The 17,999-nt window shown below is 33.4% G+C and overlaps 2 protein-coding genes across 3 annotated transcripts; both read right to left on the bottom strand.

The window, feature by feature from the left end:
* Positions 1-1,538: 1,538 nt before the first annotated feature.
* On the bottom strand, positions 1,539-4,746 carry LOC100775736 (pentatricopeptide repeat-containing protein At4g19220, mitochondrial). Its single transcript, XM_003516458.5, has one exon. The coding sequence runs from the start codon at positions 4,505-4,507 to the stop codon at positions 1,673-1,675; it is 2,835 nt and encodes a 944-aa protein (XP_003516506.1). The 5' UTR covers positions 4,508-4,746; the 3' UTR covers positions 1,539-1,672.
* Positions 4,747-4,996: 250 nt separating this feature from the next.
* LOC100776463 (arabinosyltransferase XEG113) lies at positions 4,997-12,488 on the bottom strand. Of its 2 annotated transcripts, XM_003517051.5 has the most exons (13): positions 12,139-12,487; positions 11,518-11,814; positions 11,048-11,253; positions 10,558-10,663; positions 9,834-10,090; positions 9,516-9,651; positions 8,999-9,093; positions 8,848-8,901; positions 8,075-8,188; positions 6,618-6,716; positions 6,401-6,520; positions 5,517-5,603; positions 4,997-5,422 (listed from the first exon to the last, which is right to left on the bottom strand). In XM_003517051.5, exons 1-13 carry the CDS (start codon positions 12,281-12,283, stop codon positions 5,255-5,257), a joined length of 1,884 nt encoding a protein of 627 aa, XP_003517099.1. In that variant the 5' UTR covers positions 12,284-12,487; the 3' UTR covers positions 4,997-5,254. The 2 variants fall into 2 exon arrangements, with proteins under 2 accessions (XP_003517099.1, XP_014630926.1); XM_014775440.3 differs by lacking the exons at positions 4,997-5,422; positions 5,517-5,603 and adding an exon at positions 5,678-5,720 and having other exon boundaries at positions 12,139-12,488.
* Positions 12,489-17,999: the final 5,511 nt, after the last annotated feature.

Below are 17,999 nucleotides of genomic sequence, written 5' to 3'. Positions count from 1 at the left end.
AAGGTATAATAAATTAATGTAAAAAATTAATATAATAGAATTGTAAGCTTTTATTGGACGGGTAATACATTGTCTAAGTTCATACATGTCAGGTAATTACTTCCTGCACTCCTTTTTTCCTTCCTGCACCCCACAATAAAACTAATTACAAGATTATCTTTCTTTGTGTAATGGTCACTGGTCAGCACCCTCTTTCCTAACCTGCACAACCCTAGCACAACTTTAGCCGTCAAACCTCCAAGCACCTCCGCACCCCACCCAGTAGCGTCCCCCACCCAACACCATCACTATTCACTACTATCTGCATCACTCAAAGCAATGTGAATGATGGCTTTATCGGCTCTGTTTGCCTTTATTGAACCCAACCCCATTGAATTCATCATTCATGTATGTGAATAGCACCACTGGGGAAGAGAGGGACACCTATTGCAGCGATGTATTCAAGTTACACCTTTCACCATGGTGCCTTTCCTTCCTCACCAAACCCATCTTTTTCAATACAAAACATGCTCAAATCGAAAATCAAGAAAAAAGAATTTTGCCAACCTATTTTGGGATACTTATTCTGAATGTGTATAGGTAATGTAGAAAACTTATTTCAAACTAGCTATTTTGGAATATGAAAATCATATTTTCTAATAGCTATTTTAAACTGCCTGTACACTTCTGAAATGGCCATTCAGCAATAAAGGGATGGTAAAATAGAATTTAAAACATTTGGGGTGCATGAAGAAAAAATGAGGTGCAGGAAGCAGTTTATACCTGTTGGACTGCAATATTATTATGTTTGGACTTTGGGGTAACCATAAGATGCCTTTTGTTTTTGGTGATCATGGCTTGGCTTGTTTTTTTGTCTGTCAGACATGCATTATTTGAAAACTTTTAACAGTTGTAATAGAAAAAAAAAATGGTTCATGTGATGTATGATTTTTACTTTCAACCAATCACAAGAGATTATTTTTAAGATTGTCAAAGACAACAAAATTATTATTTATGATTGGTTGTTAGTATAAAAATCATTTACCCCTTATCGGTGCATGTACCTATTTTTCTCATGTATCATTATATTTCAGTACCATGTAAGATAAAGATTTTAATTAAAGGCAACTTACATGTAGTTTTTTTTAGCTTTTTTAATTTTATTCTCTAATTAAAATTGTTCTTTCTTCTCGGTATCATACACAATAAAATTAAGCTAAAATATGTTTGTGATCCTTAATAAATACTTAAATTTTATATTTATTTTCTAATATTTTTTTTTAACATTGAGTCCTTAATAAAACAACAATTTTATTTTTTGTTTTTGATACTTTTTTAATCCTTGGTAAATTAGCGAATTTTGTGTTTGGTTTATGATAAATTTTTTTTATTTGTTATTAGTCTTTTATGAACAAATTTACCAAGGAGCAAATATAAAATTCGCTAATTTATTATGGATTATTTATTTTTATAGATGAAAAATAAAATTGTTATTTTATCATGAAGCCAAAACGAAAATTTTTTTTATTAGAAAAGGCAGAGACATTTTAGCCAAAAAAAGTAAGAATACCTACCTAAATTTTGTTCATTAATAGTTGCAATCTGTAAACACAATTATTTATGCCGAGGTGTTGGCCTTGAACTAGAAGTGAAATAGCTTTCTCTAGAAAAAATAAAAGCAATTCTCCTTTTATCACAAACCAACATCTACAAGGCTATAACCTGCGGTTTTTCTTAAACCCAAGTCCTGGATAGATTGTCTCAACTCGGTAGCATCTTTCCAGCTTCCTGCAGCAACATACATATTTGACAAAGATATGTAATGTCCAACATTTTGAGGTTCAAGTTGAAAGAGATATTGAGCAATTTTTTTCCCCAACTTGAGTTCTCCATGATAGTTGCATGCACTTAGGAGAGCTCCCCACACACCTGAGCTGTCACACCCCTTAGCAAACTCATAAGCCTCATCTAGTCTACCTGATCTTCCTAGCATGTCAACCACATAAACTTGATGCTCAGTCTCAGGTTGTACTCCATATCTCTCCAACATACACTCATAAAACCAAAGACCTTGGTTCACAAGTCCAGAATGGCTGCATGCTGATAAAAGGCTAACAAAAGTGCTTTTGCTCACCCTTGCTCCTGACTCACACATTTCATGAAAGAGTTTGATTGCTTTCTCACCCTTTCCATGGTATCCATATGCAGAAATCATTGAATTCCAAGCTGATTCTGACTTCTCCTTGGCATGTCTGAATACTTGGAGGGCAGTGTCTAATCTTCCACAGTTGCTATACAAATCTATAAGAGCTGCTGATATGAAAGAATTGTCTTGAATGCAAGTCCTGAACACATGGGCATGAACTTGTTTTCCATGTCTTAGGACACCAATTTGAGTGCAAGCTGAGAGAACACCAATAATGGTGATCTCATTTGGTTCGAACTGAAGATTGAGAAATAGTTCCAGTGCCTCTCTACTTTCTCTATTATGAGATAATGCTGAGATCATGCAATTCCATGAGCACAGATTGGGAGTTGAGAAGAATTTAAACACTACTTTGGCACTATTGATGTCCCTGCATCTGTCATACATGGTAATTAACGAGTTCTGAACCCGAGTATCTGATCCCAAAGGAGACTTAACTGTAAGGCCGTGAAGAGACTTCCCTAGGTTGAATAGTTCCAGGTTTGCACAGGCAGACAAGGCACTAACAAGGGTTATAGAGTCATAGTTTAGAGGAGGTTCCTGTCTCATCAAGTTGAAAGTCTCTAGAGCCTCTCTAAAATGGTCACATCGAACACACCCCACAATTAGTGTGTTCCATGAAGCTATATCTGCTAAAGCAGAATTCTCGTGCAAAATTGAGAAACTGGCTGTCAGGTCCCCACAATTGATATACATGTGCATGAGAATATTTATTAAAAGAATGTGGTTCAAAAATCCAGATTTCAACTGCCAGCAGTGAACTGATTTTCCGAAGTGGATACTATTAATATTAAGGGAGTTGCAGGATGAAAGAATAGCAAAAACAGTTGATGAGCTGCAATTTGGACCCCAACGTAGCATCTCTGTGAACAAATTTTGAGCTTCTTCAGAATACCTGTTATGGGAATAGCCAGATATCATTGCATTCCATGAGACTGTGTCTTTCTCTGCAGTAGAATTGAACAAGAGCTCAGCTTTCTCCACTAGGTTGCACTTTGAATACATGCCTATCAGACTGTTCAGTAACATAACATGATCAGATATCATCTGTCTTCGAATTGCATATCCATGGATAGTTCTTCCTTCTCTGGAGAGCATCAGTTCTGCACAAAGTGGAAGTAGGGTAATTAATGTCACTATATCAGGCTGGAAAAACCCTACTTTTTGCATTTGAACCAGAAGATCAAACACTTCCTTAATCTTTCCATTTGAAGCAAATCCTTCCATCATTGCATTCCAGGAAACAATATCTTTAAGTGCTATTTCTCTGAATAGTGTTTCAGCAGCCTTGATGTCTTCACATTGTGAATATAATGAAATGAGAGAGTTGGCAACTGAAACATGTGACTTGTAGCCTAGCTTGATTCCCAGACCGTGAACGGACTGACCAAAAGACAGCTCTCCCAAACTTGAAGACGCGGAAATGGCACAACATAGACTGACATTGTCTGCTGTTTCTTCAGAAAAACTCATTCTTTTGAAGTAACACAATGCTTTTTCTGGATGACGGTTGTAAAGACTGCCTCTCATAATTGAATTCCATGAAACTGCATCTTTACATTCAATCTCTTCATATAGGCACTCAGAAGAGCTTAGATCACCACACTTGGCATACATGTCAACAAGAGCATTACCTAAACTGATATCCACAAGCATTCCAGATTTTATACTCACACAATGAATTGCGCGTCCTTGATCAAAGTTTTTCATGTGTAAGGAAGCTGATACAATAAGCAATAGAGTAGTAGAATCAAACCCAGTTTGGGCCTTGATCATTTTATCAAAGAAGTCCATTGCTATCCTATAACACTTATTTTCAAGAGATGCTGCAACAATAGCATTCCAAGCAATCGCATCTCTATTCTGAATCTCATCAAACAAACCCTTTGAAGAGGTAAAGTCTCCAGCCTTGGAATAAATAGTGAGTAGAGATGTTGAAGTGGGGAGGTGAGCTAGAGCACCTATCTTTAAGGCTGCACAATGGGCAACAGTGGCAGTCACAATTTTGGGTTTTTTGAGGCACAATTTGATGTAATCAACAAGCTCAAAATGGATCTCTCTCCCATGTATATATCTTTGTGGCATTTCGTCAAACAGCTGAATGACGCTGCAAAAACAATGACAATGCGATAACATTGCAGGAGCATATGGAGTAATGGGAAGCCCGTGTCGCTTAACAACGCTGAAGTTCCCATTTTGGTAGTTCTGTTTAGAAATTGAATGGGATGATGGTGATATTCTAGGTCCAAACAAGGCTAAATTTTCATTGGCCAATCTTTTAACGTGCTTTAGTAGTAATTGGAAAACTACCCATGTTTTCATTTTCACTTCATGCTTGATTGTAGCTATGAAAAATCCTGTCTTGCGCTAAAGAATATTAATTTGAGAACTTTGCAATTTCGAATCTTCGATGGCAATGCTTAGCAGTAGAGTAGCTCCTACGTAATAACTCACTCTTATTTGGGAAAAGATTGTAGCAGTGTTTTATCGTTGCTAGATAACGTTTTGGTCTAGTCTCAACATGACACTAGAAATGAAACTAGTTCAATTAACAGCGGTTCTTAAGTGTGATGCAAGCAACTATGCATAAATATTTAACTAGCCAATGTATTTTGAGAAAATAATGCTAATTGAGTTTTAGTTTTTAACTTAAAAAATATTTTTTTAATTAGGGATTTTAGTAATTTTATTCCCAACCGATAAAGCTAATTAGATGACCAAAATTAGAGAATTGGGATGCCTCTTGTATTTTTAATTACAAGCAATTCAATATCAACTGAAACATCAGCATTCAAAAACTACAACCTTATCTAGGAAACTGTCAGCTTCAATTTCTCCAATTTGCAATGTTGGAAAGTTGATACAAAGCATGTTCTTCCCATTGTTACACATGAATCATATTGTCTCTCTCTAACAACTAACATCCTCAATGTGGATACAGATTCTTTACTTCCTCAAGTATATATCTTGGTCTTGGCAATGAGTTGGAAACCAAACCACCTTTAATAAAATCTCTTCCGTGTATCTCCTGTCCATAGTGTTTTAACAAACATGATCCTGAAGTTGACCTCACCATGGTGGATGATCATCAGCGGAAGTTTGAGGAGGGATTGGCTTCCATTCAGGTTTCTCATCCCAGTACATATCGTAATAAATGTGGCCAGGAGTGTGATCCAGCACGCAGCACCATATACCTGGGTACCGTTTAACACGTTTTCTGAATCTATCTTCCCTTTCCTGATAAAATAATGCATGGATCAGGACATGATAAACGTGAATCTCGATATGAAAAAAGTGAAACTTCAAAAGAGAAGTGTATAGTAGTCCTTGCCTTGTCGCTGAAACCTGCAAAAGCATCTTGCATTGAAGAGAACTGAATGACTTTTATATCCTTGAATGATGAAAATACTTTCATGTACTGTAAATTCAAGTGGAAACAACCAGGTTCAACATATTTTAAATAGGACACTGAAAATTGTGCAAAGTCAATTTTTAGTTCTTTGTCTAGCCCAGCCATTCCTCAATCAAAAAATATCTGTAAGCAACCATGAAATTATATGATCAAAAAATGAAAAAAAACAACAATGACATTATGATTATTTGATAAAGGAAGGGCTCAATTTTGATGGCATTAGGCTGTGTTAAGGGTGGTTACTGCATACATGAGAAGAATCTTCCATTCTGCAATTCTTAGAACAATGGGCTTCATTTTTCCAGGGGAAAAAAACTGCCAACACAAGAGACCATTCATCTTGCATGTTTGGGTAATTGGTGTAGAAACAATCTTCACTAGAAAGTAATTTGGAGGAATTACTTTTCAAAGAAGAAGAATGGACTTTATGTTTAGGAATATTCATCCAAAAGTCATTTGGGTAATTGGCACAGAAGATACTAAAATAACTTGACCGAAAGTAAGATTTTCTTACTTCCAGCATAATTTCTTATGTGACCCAGAATTAGGTTTTAGGTTCGCAGTCATACATGACAACTTGGGCACTTAAAAATTTTCCCCACCAATCAACCATGTTTTCTAGGTGAGCTTTCCAACCAGCTCCTGATCCTTAGACCTTATGCAAGTTAATGAATAGACTTGGCATAACCAAACAAGATCTGACACACAAGGATAAACATACCAATGTACTTTATAGGGTTGATTTAGAAGAACTTAAAGTCTAGAACTGAAATAACCATTAAATGCATCAAAATTTTAAATACCCTTTCTTCATTGCTATGCCTTGGAAATTTGAGTACTCCCCCAACAGTGGTGTTATTTGATGCAAAACAATCTTGGGTTCCATCCTTACAGAGCTGAACATCAAGCCATGACTTCTTCACCTGAACTCGAGACCCAGGCGATAAGTTTTGTGAGGGAGATACAACAAGAAAGGAGAATTCACAGTTTCAAATGTAGATGGAAATGAAATTTATTCACCTCTGAGGGGAGGATGGGATTATCAAGTATTGAGTACTCTCTAATATCTATTCCGGGGCCAAACTCTTCCTCAGGGAGTTCTTTCAACATGGCATTTACCTGTAATAGAGTACATTTCTGTAGCTGAGCATAAGACAGTGACAGAAAATGTTTTTTTATTATGTAAACAGGGGAGAGGCAGAGACGAAGAAAAGATAGGGAAGAGGTTACATTAAATATTGTAATCTAAGGTACACAGGGAATTAAAAAGGGTTTATATTCTGTAGTACTAATCTGCAGGGCTTTTATCTCAGTATCCTACTTAAAGTCCACATCTAATTCACGAAAACAGATGAAATCAGAATTAGTGAAAGCCTAAAATTTTAAAACCATACAAAAAAATAACCAATTAATTAAATAAAATGAAGCATAGAATTTCCTTATTGATTTTATGTAGATCATCAAAGAGACTGCTTGTTTGAACCTGAATCAAACACCTAAAATAATTATACAAGCTTCTCTTTAATAAAAAAAATAATCATGTAGATTATGGACTGTAAGTGTTGAGCAATAGTGTAAATGAAAACTCATTTCCACTCTTCAAGCTGACTCCAGATCCCTTGTGCTTTTTTAAATTATAAGGGCATATCTGATCACAACTACTCACATCAAAGGTCATTCCTTTTGATTCAGTATCAAATAAATAGCAGTAACTGATAATTGTGACAAATCTTCAACACAACCAAACTTGGTGTTTATGTTTCTTCGGAGGTAGAAATGATAAATTATTGAATCAGCAAAACATAAAATGTTTGAACTGTTGAAAAAATTGAAATTCTGATTGATATATATATATATATATATATAGTGATAAAATGTAAAATGTTACTGATCTAATAAATCAAAAGAACTTTTGAAATTCCAATAATGTTTGGGGAAGGAGTTCTGAAGTAGCAACTTAGTTTGAGAGATGTATGTAGTTTGATATATATAGTGATAAAATGTAAAATATTACTGATCTAATAAATCAAAAGAACTTTTGAAATCCCAATAATGTTTGGGGGACAGGGACAGTGGCAGGGGCAGGGGTTGAGGTAGCAACTTAGTTTGAGAGATGTATGTAGCTTTTACTCGGTGAAAAGTGCTTATTATAGAGTAATATATATATATATATATATATATATATATATATATATATATATATAGACGGTATCAAGGGATTTACAATACCCACGCACCCTGCTCAACCAACTAAGAACACTACTGCTTGCTTTGCAATTTTCAGGTTTTCACATCTAAAGCAAGTACTACCATCACACTTAGTTCATGTGTAAAACATCAATTTCATAAGCTTTGCAGAGGACTAAATACTTGTCCCCAAAATTTCTAAGGCTGTTATTCATCAATCCAGTCAATCTAAAGAATAAGTGAACAACAATAATAACAATTTAGGAACTACTTGATCAAACTAGAAATACCTCAAAGACATGATCCAAAGGACAGAGAAAAGGTTGTCTAGTCATAGACCCGTCTAAAACACCAGGATGGGGAAACCATAGCCTATCAATTCTGCACCATAGTGGAGGCATCACCTAAATATATACACATAAAAAAATGAATTAAGATAAAATTATATAATTTATGCAGTGAAAATGAACTACAAAGGAGAAACTGTCAATCTTAATCACTAAGAACCACCAAACCAGCTGTATCAAATGCCCCAGGTTTAAAAGAAAGTTGACAGATATATCAACCATGGCAGCATGTTAGGCTGTAAAGTTTTTTTGTTACATTTTGATTTTAGATGGTAGGACTGCTATGAACTTTAATCATGGGAAAGTCAATTCCATGCATCCTTTTTCCACACCAATCACCTTTTGGCATTTTTTAATGGAATCTTATTTATGAAAAGGGTGAGAATGATAGGGAAGGGGGCTGAAGAAACCAACAGTGGAAGTATGCTAGTTCTTTCAATTGAATTGATTAATAAGAAATCAATTACATCAATATTAAAGAGGAGAGAAAAGTGCAAAGGAATCATTAAGTATTAAGACTGTCAAACAAGCTTAATGGATAACATTGAGCCAAAAATAGAAGTTCATTGCAACTTTCATGTAATTGCTAATGGTTGATAATTTACAGGACTCATAAGGAAAGTTAATTAACAGTGCTTGAGAGTACTGATATGAGATATTTGGGATTCAACATGTAATTTAATAAGCATTTTATGATCCCAGAAAATAGTTCTCACCAGTGTTCTGTTCAAAAGGGAAGCAATTGCAAGTGCTGTTCTAATCTGTTTCATCTGGACAAATTCATGTACAACATAAATTAAGAGATGTAACATCATAGTTTCTGTTTCAAATGCAGAAGTGAAAAGGATCAGATCAATACATGCATACTTGGTAATTAACAAGTGTAAAATGTGATTCAATGGTATGCTTCCCACTTAGCAACAAGCTTTTTGGAATAGAAGGCTTAAATGACAAGAAGCCCCCTGCAAAAGTTCCTCATGAGGAGTCAACATATCAACCATAGGCAGATAATGAAAATAATGCATTGAAACATTAAGTGCCAACTTTGGGTTTTCAGCATAAAGGTATAAATGTATGATGCTAGCTTGCATGCTTGTTGGGATCTACATTTGGGTCTTCCAAGCACACTAGCATAGGGTTTGAAATCTCAAACTTTAGTTTGCTCCTAAAATTATTTGTTAGGATGTTTTCTAGTAGAATTTCGTTCCTAAAAGTATGTTCAACTAGAAGCAAAAAAAAAAAAAAAAACTTGCTTTTGTATTAGATTAACAATTTTATACTAAGACAAGACATAACGGAATTAGTGTGTTCGTGCATATGCATTGAACAAGAATATGAAGCAAATTACATGCTAACCAAAATAGAGCGAGAAATAACTAATTACCAGGAGGATTATAGTATTCTGGTGGATCACGGAAAACCATGGCTTCTCGCAGTCGGTGGCGCTTTCCTTCAGTGCCTGCATATTGAAATGTTGTGTGCACTGCATATGGCTCCAATCTGAGTTGCTGATACATAGCCTAGAATCATGAATGCAAGTATGTTCTTAGGAAAAACTGAACACAGTTTGTTTCTCTACATCACAGGGTCCACGCAAGATTCACTTGGACAGTTAATTGTGTAAAAGAAAACAGAAAGTAGAATAGTAGATATTATATAAAATCAGAAAAGAAGGAATTTGTAATTGTTAACTAGATCCTACCTGGACAAAATATGTATGTCCACTACAGAAGATACTTGAAGGCAAAATTCCCAGCTTTAGATTTCCATCATAAGCATAAACAAGTCCACTGTCCTCATCAACTGACGGTCCTAATTGTCTATGTACAATATCATTAAAACCATTCTGATCCCATATCTTATCATCAGCTAGAAGCAGTTCCTTCCATTCCTTTGCTAATTTTTTCGCAGACTCAGTAGGTCTCCAATGGAAAATTCCAATGTTGTAAGCAGCACCAACTATACAAGGTGATAGGACACAAGTTTAAAAAAAAAAAAAAAAAAAGGTGATAGACACAATCATCAACATAGTATCTCTTCCGTTAAAGCTAAGAAATTGTGATGATATATGTAATAAAATGAGAGATAGAGAGGTGAAGTAAGTGAAAAAGAGCATTGAGTTTAAAAAAAAAAGAAGGAAGAAAACAACTTCAAAGTGTGGTATTTAATTTGATATGCTAAAGAATGTGCTTGAACTTCAATAAGATTATATTTTGTTTCTAAACAGAGAGAAGAGTAGAAGACACATAATATAATAAAAACTTCAGACTCTTAACAAAGTTTGCATATTGGAAAGTGTTTTGTTAGCTTCTAATGTAAAGCCATAGCAAGTGTGACATCATACTCTAAAATAATGCCTGAAAACAGAGTTCGTATAAAAGGTTCTCTCTATCATTCATATAGGGATCATTTTCAGCCATATTCACCTTCTTGCCAAATTTCCAGACTATCATCAACCACTGTTGGAACAACTTGATCACTGGATGTTAAAACATCTGCTTTGGGATAACTAGCAAGATATGGAAGTGGGTTCTGCTCCACAATCACATAATTGCATATAAGTTTTATGAATAAAATATATCTCAGAAGAACAATCACATAATATGCTTGGCGATTTCCTTAAAGATGAGCATAAAAGATGATTATGCACACTGAATAAAACAGATATAAAGTCTTGCTAATGGCACCAACAAAAGTAGGAGTAAGATAAAAAGGACACAGAATAATAACAGAATTAGCAAGCTGGAAAAGAAACTACAACATACATGACAAAAGAAAGTAAAAAAGGGAATGCCCTAATCAATACAAATTTTACAGCTCTTTTTAAATTTTGCATGATTCGTAAAAACAAAGCTAGCATATGAATCACACTTAAAAGTTAAAACTAAACATATATTGAGAAATGGAGAAAAGCACCTTCAACCAAACCATGTCAGTGTCACACATCAACAGCTCGTAACCGAAAGGCAGTATCAAGTTGATCAGAATAACTTTTTCTCTCCCCATTTTATGAAATGTTGGAGACCCCCAGCCAACATCATCTGTACTCATATGGCTGCCCATGTCAAAAACTGGTATCCCTTTCCAATAAAGCGCCTCCAATAACTTGGTATCCATTGCACCTAAAAGGTAGATTTTCAGAACCCTCTTTAGTCAACTGTACACAATACCAGATACGCATCTCTAGCAAGGGCAATTACAAAACTCAACAAAAACACATGATAGAGAAATAACTTGGTATCCATTGCACCTAAAAGGTAGATTTTCAGAACCCTCTTTAGTCAACTGTACACAATACCAGATACGCATCTCTAGCAAGGGCAATTACAAAACTCAACAAAAACACATGATAGAGAAATATAGAAGGTTTAAATCGCGACACTCACCAACAAGATAATTAGAAACTCCCAGATCATTCAACTGTTCAACCCAAGTCAGAATAAAGTCCATAAATGCATAGTTACCAAAGGTCACAATTATAATGTTATCTTTCACCCTTTGCTGAACCAATTCTTCGGTCAATCTGAAAGTATTCAAAGATGGCATCTTTTTATTGCGCGGAGGAATATTCAAAATAGGCCTTGTCTTCACATTTCGTGCCTCCGGAGGAACAGAAGGCACAACATGCGCATTTCCCGACTGAGAAACGTTAAGTGTTTGTTCTGTAAGACGAACATCCTCATCTGAAAAACATGCGCAGTTTAAGGTTTGAAATCACACCCACGTATGAAACAAAATAAAGGGTCAAAAACAAAAACACAAAAGCAGCTCAATGATTTGAAAAGTGACACAAACAAAAGGCACCATTAACAAACAACAAGGCATTAAAAGACACACAAAAGTGGAACCAATGTCAAATGCTTAAACATTATCTATCTCCGGCTAAGGAAGGTTAGCAACACATTTGAAATCCACAAAAGGGTATTTCACATTTAAGGGAAGTAACAGAAAAGGTGTGATTTTTACGGAAGCAATAGGAGTATGAATGAGAGTGTGAAAAAGGGTACTTGAAAGGGACCAAGTAGAAGCGTTGGTGGAGGGGTAGCGAATGGCGGAGAAGACGTAGAGTGAGGAAAAGACGACGCCAACGAAGACAATAGTGTAGATCGTGAGGAACAGAGGTCTCGAATGAGCCACTTCCTCACACGCCATCGAACGAAGAACAAATCACAGAGAGAGAGAGAGAGGGTCCTTTCAGATTGGCATTTTCCAATTTCACTCTCTTATTGTGTTGTGCTGTGATGAAAGTTCAACCCTTAATTCATCCCTGTTTAGTTCAACATGAACATTCTGAAAATGAAACTCTGCCAGAACGAATCTCAACTACTCTGTCTCAACAAACACTGTGAGTAGGAATATAAAATAAAAATAAAAACAAAAATAATTATTTTCATCTAATATACTTCTCTGTAACACACAAGCACACAACATAAATCATGTCTTTTTTTTCTTTTTCGAAAATAATACTAGATGAAAAAAAAATCTTATTTTTCCAAGGTTTTAGGTATCTTAGAGTTGCTTTCCAATCATGAGTTTTTTCCTATTATCATCCCCTTTATCAACTGTGTGTATGTCAATAAAAAAGTTAACAAATTTCTATATAATTATATTTACAATATTAGTACATATTTTAATTAAATTCTAAACATAAATTGTGGTCAGAATTTAATTTGTTATTGATGCAAAGTATCGATTATTTTGCTTTTGAACTCATATTCATTGAAAATATAAGAGTGTGTTTGATTTGTATTTTCATTTTCTGATTTCATTTTTAAAAGATTAAAATTCTTAAAATATGTTTGATTTGACTTTTTATTTTATGTTTTCATGAAATAAAAATACTAAAAATTTATAATAAATTGACTTCTTGAAAATACTGAAAACGAGAATTTATGTTTTCACTCTTTGGTTGTCTCCTGATTTTATTTTCACAGGAAATGTTTTCAGAAATCCAACTAAACACATCTTCATTCTCATTTTATATTTTCAATAAAATAAAAACAGAAAACAAGCAAATTAAACCCCCACTAAGGAAACCACACTTTATTAATATGGCTTATAGTTGCCAAGATCCTGAAACAGTGTAAGTAGTAGACCGAAAGGCAGTTAGATTTATTCTATGCAAATATCGTGCAACCAACAAAATGGAGAAGGTAAGCACGCACTGCTAAGTGAAACATTGTCTTTCTTGCTGTCATGTTTTGTCGATACAAGTTTCTCTGCCAAAAGAAAGTGACATGTAATAAGCCTTTGTCTGTAGTCAACCACACCTGCTTGTGGCTGACTCCGAGCATTGTTGTCAATATGATGATAACCTTATCCACTACAGTAGAAACAATAAGCTTAGCCATGGAAGCTTGCCACTCCTGCACCACTGCCATAGCTTTTCACTTACAAGCAGATGCTGTTGGTGGTACTCGTTCAACTTGAGATAGACTTGACTCATTCTACGTGTCTACCAAAATTGTGTGTGGGACATATTGCATTGAAAAAATATAAACTTAATCAACAATTAAAAAACATTAATTTAAAATAGGTACACAATGAAGACTTGTTTTCGTTAGATGTACGAGATAATTATTTTTAATGGAGTTCAAGTGAGTTACTTGAATTACTAATCGAACAAAAATAGTTGGCTAAAGAGAGATGGAGGGGGAAAGCCACATATAGAGGTTTGGTGGCCAAAAATGGAAGAAAATATTGTCAGAGAGCGAGATTAAGGGGGTAGGGGAAAGGTTGGGGGTAGGAAGGTAGTACTAATTACTATGTTGGGGGGTTTAAATAGCCCTTGAGGAGTGCCAATAGCAAGCCCTTTAATTTAGAATCAAACAATGTTAAAGCCCACCCACCCCTGGCCCAATAGTAGGTTTTTTGTACCCAAATCATACAAGACAAGGTCAGGGGCATAAGTGAAGAAAATTCCATTGATTTTTTTTTATCAGCAAATTCCATTGAAAAGTTATGCTTTTACCATCATTCCTTTGGGAAAAAAAACTATCATTCCCTCTTAATTGTGAATGGCTAACTATTACAGAAATGCTTCTCATTTCCTAGAAGTTCTATCATGGATGCTGAAATAAAAATGCATTTCCTTCTATATACAGTTTCTTGTTAACACAACAGAATTAGAAACTTAGAGATGGTGACAGGAAAACTTGCAGGTTGAACTATTTAAGTGAGATGGTGAAGAGATATCATATGCGAGCAAAAGTTTTTTCGCATGAAGTTCTACTAGGGACATGATTTCAAATTTAGTTGCAAAACACTAAAACCCAACATAGGCCTTAATTATGAACCCATTTCTATTTCCTTTGGCATGACTCTACTTTGTACCCTTGGATTTCACATTCCAAATTGGAAGTTTTGACTAAATAAAATGAACCCTATATCTGCTGAGCTTAGCACTGTTCAATATAAATACTAAATTAATATGGCTCTTGTATTTGATTTTCTTCACAAGTCCCTTATTGCCTCTTTCCTTCTTTCTTTGACGTCCTACTCCTTGGTGGTTCATCCATCATGCACAAAGTCTTTGTTTAGTCTTTTTTTTTTTTTTAATTAGGGATGGTAATTGAATATAAGTTCAATGAATATTTGTAAAAACAAAATACTCACTAAACGAGTATGCCTGTATGGGTCCAGATATAAATATTTATCCACAAAAAAAAAACGAGAATAGGTGCAGATACAAATATCTTACCATCCAACTTGCCTCGTACAATCACATGTTATTTAATATATTAAGTTTAAAGTAAAAATATCATATTCCACTGGTCACTGTATAACTAATTGTGATATTTTGAATAATACTACACAAATTAATTACCCAAACTCTTATATACAAGATTATTATTATTATTATTATTATTTTCTTCACAAGATCACTATACTAGTTAGAGTTAATATATGACTTCTTATACATCGTAGCGAGTGCAAGTACCAAACTTATACGTTTATAAATGAGTTATTTTTATAAATTTATTTAAATTATTATATTTGTTACAAGTACTAAATATACATTATATTTTTAATTAATTTACTATTTTAGATTAAAATTTGGTCATATTTTGTTTTTATATATTTTATAATTAAGATATAAAACAATACTTTTATTTAACTAAAATTTGGTTGATAAAAATATGAATATCTATGTAACCATAAAATATGGAAATCAACAATAAATTACTCTTGGTGTGTAAGAGTCAAAGGACGCATATTTTTTTAAATAAGAAACATAAAAACAAATATAATACAACCAAATTCTATCAATTCTCTATATTATATTCTCGGATCATGATTTTATGCCAAGCTTGCATACAATGTGCTCTGCAAATTGTGCTGAGTCTATGACAATAAAAATAAGCCAGGTCACACTCACAGATCCCAATGTCAGTGAAGGTTAAGAGATCCCTCCTTAGTGTTACTAATTTGGTGGCATAGACGTGGCTTCAAAGCAATACTAGGGAGAATCTATGCACACACATAGGTTTATGCTTATTAATGTGCTTTGTTTCTTGCGCAAGTGGTTTTATTCTTAAACCCAGGTCTAGTCAGCAACCAATCCTTAAGGTGATTGTGTTTAAGTGGTTGACAATTCTTAACAAACACTAATTTGACTATATTGAGTATTATTATTTATATGGAAATCTCAATTGTGCATGCACAATTAGTCGAAACATTAAAAACTGATTGATTGGGACCCTTGATTAATTAGTTGTTGTACGTATAGCAACTACTTGTTAGCATATAATTCTGTCAATGCATTAAATGCAGCTGGGTTTTTTGTCGCTTTGACTAAGTGCCATTTTTTAATTGAATAAAAAAATTGACATACCCTGTAACAAGGATGCTTCCCTCGGTCCAGTAGTATGTCTAATAACAATGTGTTTCCATACATTTGTTTTATGTATACTAGTGTACAAATTTGTACTTGAATGTGTACGCCACATTAAGATTTGATTTTTTTTTACTCAGAAACTGAGCTAGCGTCTTGTTAACTCAATTCAGTAACTTAAAACATATGTCTCTCTAGTTGCAGGATTTTTTATTTTTTTTTTATAAAAACCTGACAAACTGTCAAATTCACTTAGAATGTGTCTAAAGATAATTGAATAATCAAAGAGATAGACCATGCACATGCATATTCAATAGTACATAATAGCATCTTTAGAGAAAAATCATTTTAATAAAACAACTCTTACAAGTGGTGATTAATTTCATGAATGATTCAAAGTGCATTAAACACAAGAGAATACTTAGTGAATTTTTTTAAAAAAAAAAACTATATAACTTTTATCTATCTTTATGATCAAAACTCAAAAGGCTACTTTGAAATCTAATTCACGTTTTGAAAATTTTAAAATAAAATTTGATGTTTTAAAAGGTGCTTATTTTGTTATAATATTGTTTATGTGAATTGCATTATGACTACAACATTTTTTTTTATCTATGATAAATGACAACAAAGCTTTTACTTAAAGTTAAAAGGATGATATTAGTTTTTTTTTTTTGGTGAGAATATATTAGTATATATAATATCAACACAATTTGCAAAGTTATTTTGGCTGTATTATAAACTCAACCTTTGCGGATATGTCAAAATAGGTTATATAATTTGTATGAGATACATTAATTAAAAAAAAATATATGTTATACTTCATTTTTTATGTTTCGAGTAATTTAATTATTTATTTTTTAAAATAGTAAACCATTTTGAAACATCCTAATTTAAAAAACCTGTAATCTATTGAAGTACATTGCAATATTAAGATAGACAAGTAATAAAAAATTTAATGGTTGTCTGATTCTGATCACTTCTAATTAATTTTATTTTTTCCTCTTCTACTTTTAGGTACAGATAGCCTAGTTTAGTCTATTATCTATTATAGATTTTATTTTTACCTATGGTGTATCATATTTAAAAGCTTAGTTTAATCTATTAATTTTATTTAAAGGTTTATTTCATATTAAAACTTTCATAAAGTTTAATTTCTTTTTATATTAAATAATAGGCTCATAAACAATTGAAAAAACTGAATGTAAAATAAATCATAATCTATAAAAAATCAAAATTGTTGTTAGTCAATGCACAAGACAAAGGTGGAAATAATAGAATTAAATTTTATAAAGATTAAATCTAATACGTTAATATGATATGAGTTTATCACCTTTAATATAACTTATTAAAAAAACTTATTTTGTAACAACCTCTTTAAGTAAAACATAAAATTATCACTCAATAAACTTATACGTTTGACTTTTATTGTAGTCAACATTCAAAATATTTTTAAAAGATAAATAAATATATGATTTTGATACGTTATAACAATTTTAGTATAATAAAAACACTAAACAAATAATTATAATTATACTTACTTAAATATGTGAGTTTGTTAAACATAAAAGACTTTTTAAATGACTCAAAGTTTGATCTTCTTAATTAAATAGGTTTTTATAAAAGCCTACGTTCAACCTATTTGCCTATTTCCACCACTAATTTTAGGGTTGGTTGCTTTTGACCAACTCAAACAAATTAGTGTCGGCTATGATCTAGCAACTAGCAACAACGTGTTGGGTTACAAGTGTGAGGTGAAGTCCCACATCGGGAAAAAGTGGAAATGTGGAGCACCATATAAGTGAGGAGAAGACCCATAAACTTGAGTCTCAAGTTTCTTTATGTGGTAGCTCGTGGTCCACCAATGTAAATCTATTTGGTGTTTACACCCCTCCACATTGACATAAGATTGTTGTCAAGGTGCCAGTTTGCTACTACCCCCCAATTAAGTCGAAAGGTCATTGTCACCTTTTGAAAGCATGCAATGACCGAAGACATCGTTGTCTTCGAAATGTAAATGATTTATTTGATATT

Source organism: Glycine max, chromosome 1 (genome assembly GCF_000004515.6).
Source record: "Glycine max cultivar Williams 82 chromosome 1, Glycine_max_v4.0, whole genome shotgun sequence".
In the NCBI taxonomy this organism is placed as follows: domain Eukaryota; kingdom Viridiplantae; phylum Streptophyta; class Magnoliopsida; order Fabales; family Fabaceae; genus Glycine; species Glycine max.
The sequence above is the reverse complement of the archived record's forward strand: the minus strand, read 5'-3'. Positions and strand labels throughout refer to the sequence as shown.

What these genes read in the sequence shown, in the direction of transcription:
- LOC100775736 (XM_003516458.5), bottom strand. Translation starts at nt 4,507, where the DNA reads ATGAAAACATGGGTAGTTTTCCAATTACTACTAAAGCACGTTAAAAGA.
- LOC100776463 (XM_003517051.5), bottom strand. Translation starts at nt 12,283, where the DNA reads ATGGCGTGTGAGGAAGTGGCTCATTCGAGACCTCTGTTCCTCACGATC. An exon ending in TTCTACTTGGTCCCTTTCAA is followed by an intron (nt 11,815 to 12,138) that starts GTACCCTTTTTC and finishes CATGTTTTTCAG; the next exon opens with ATGAGGATGTTCGTCTTACA. An exon ending in AGAATACTATAATCCTCCTG is followed by an intron (nt 9,094 to 9,515) that starts GTAATTAGTTAT and finishes GAACTTTTGCAG; the next exon opens with GGGGCTTCTTGTCATTTAAG.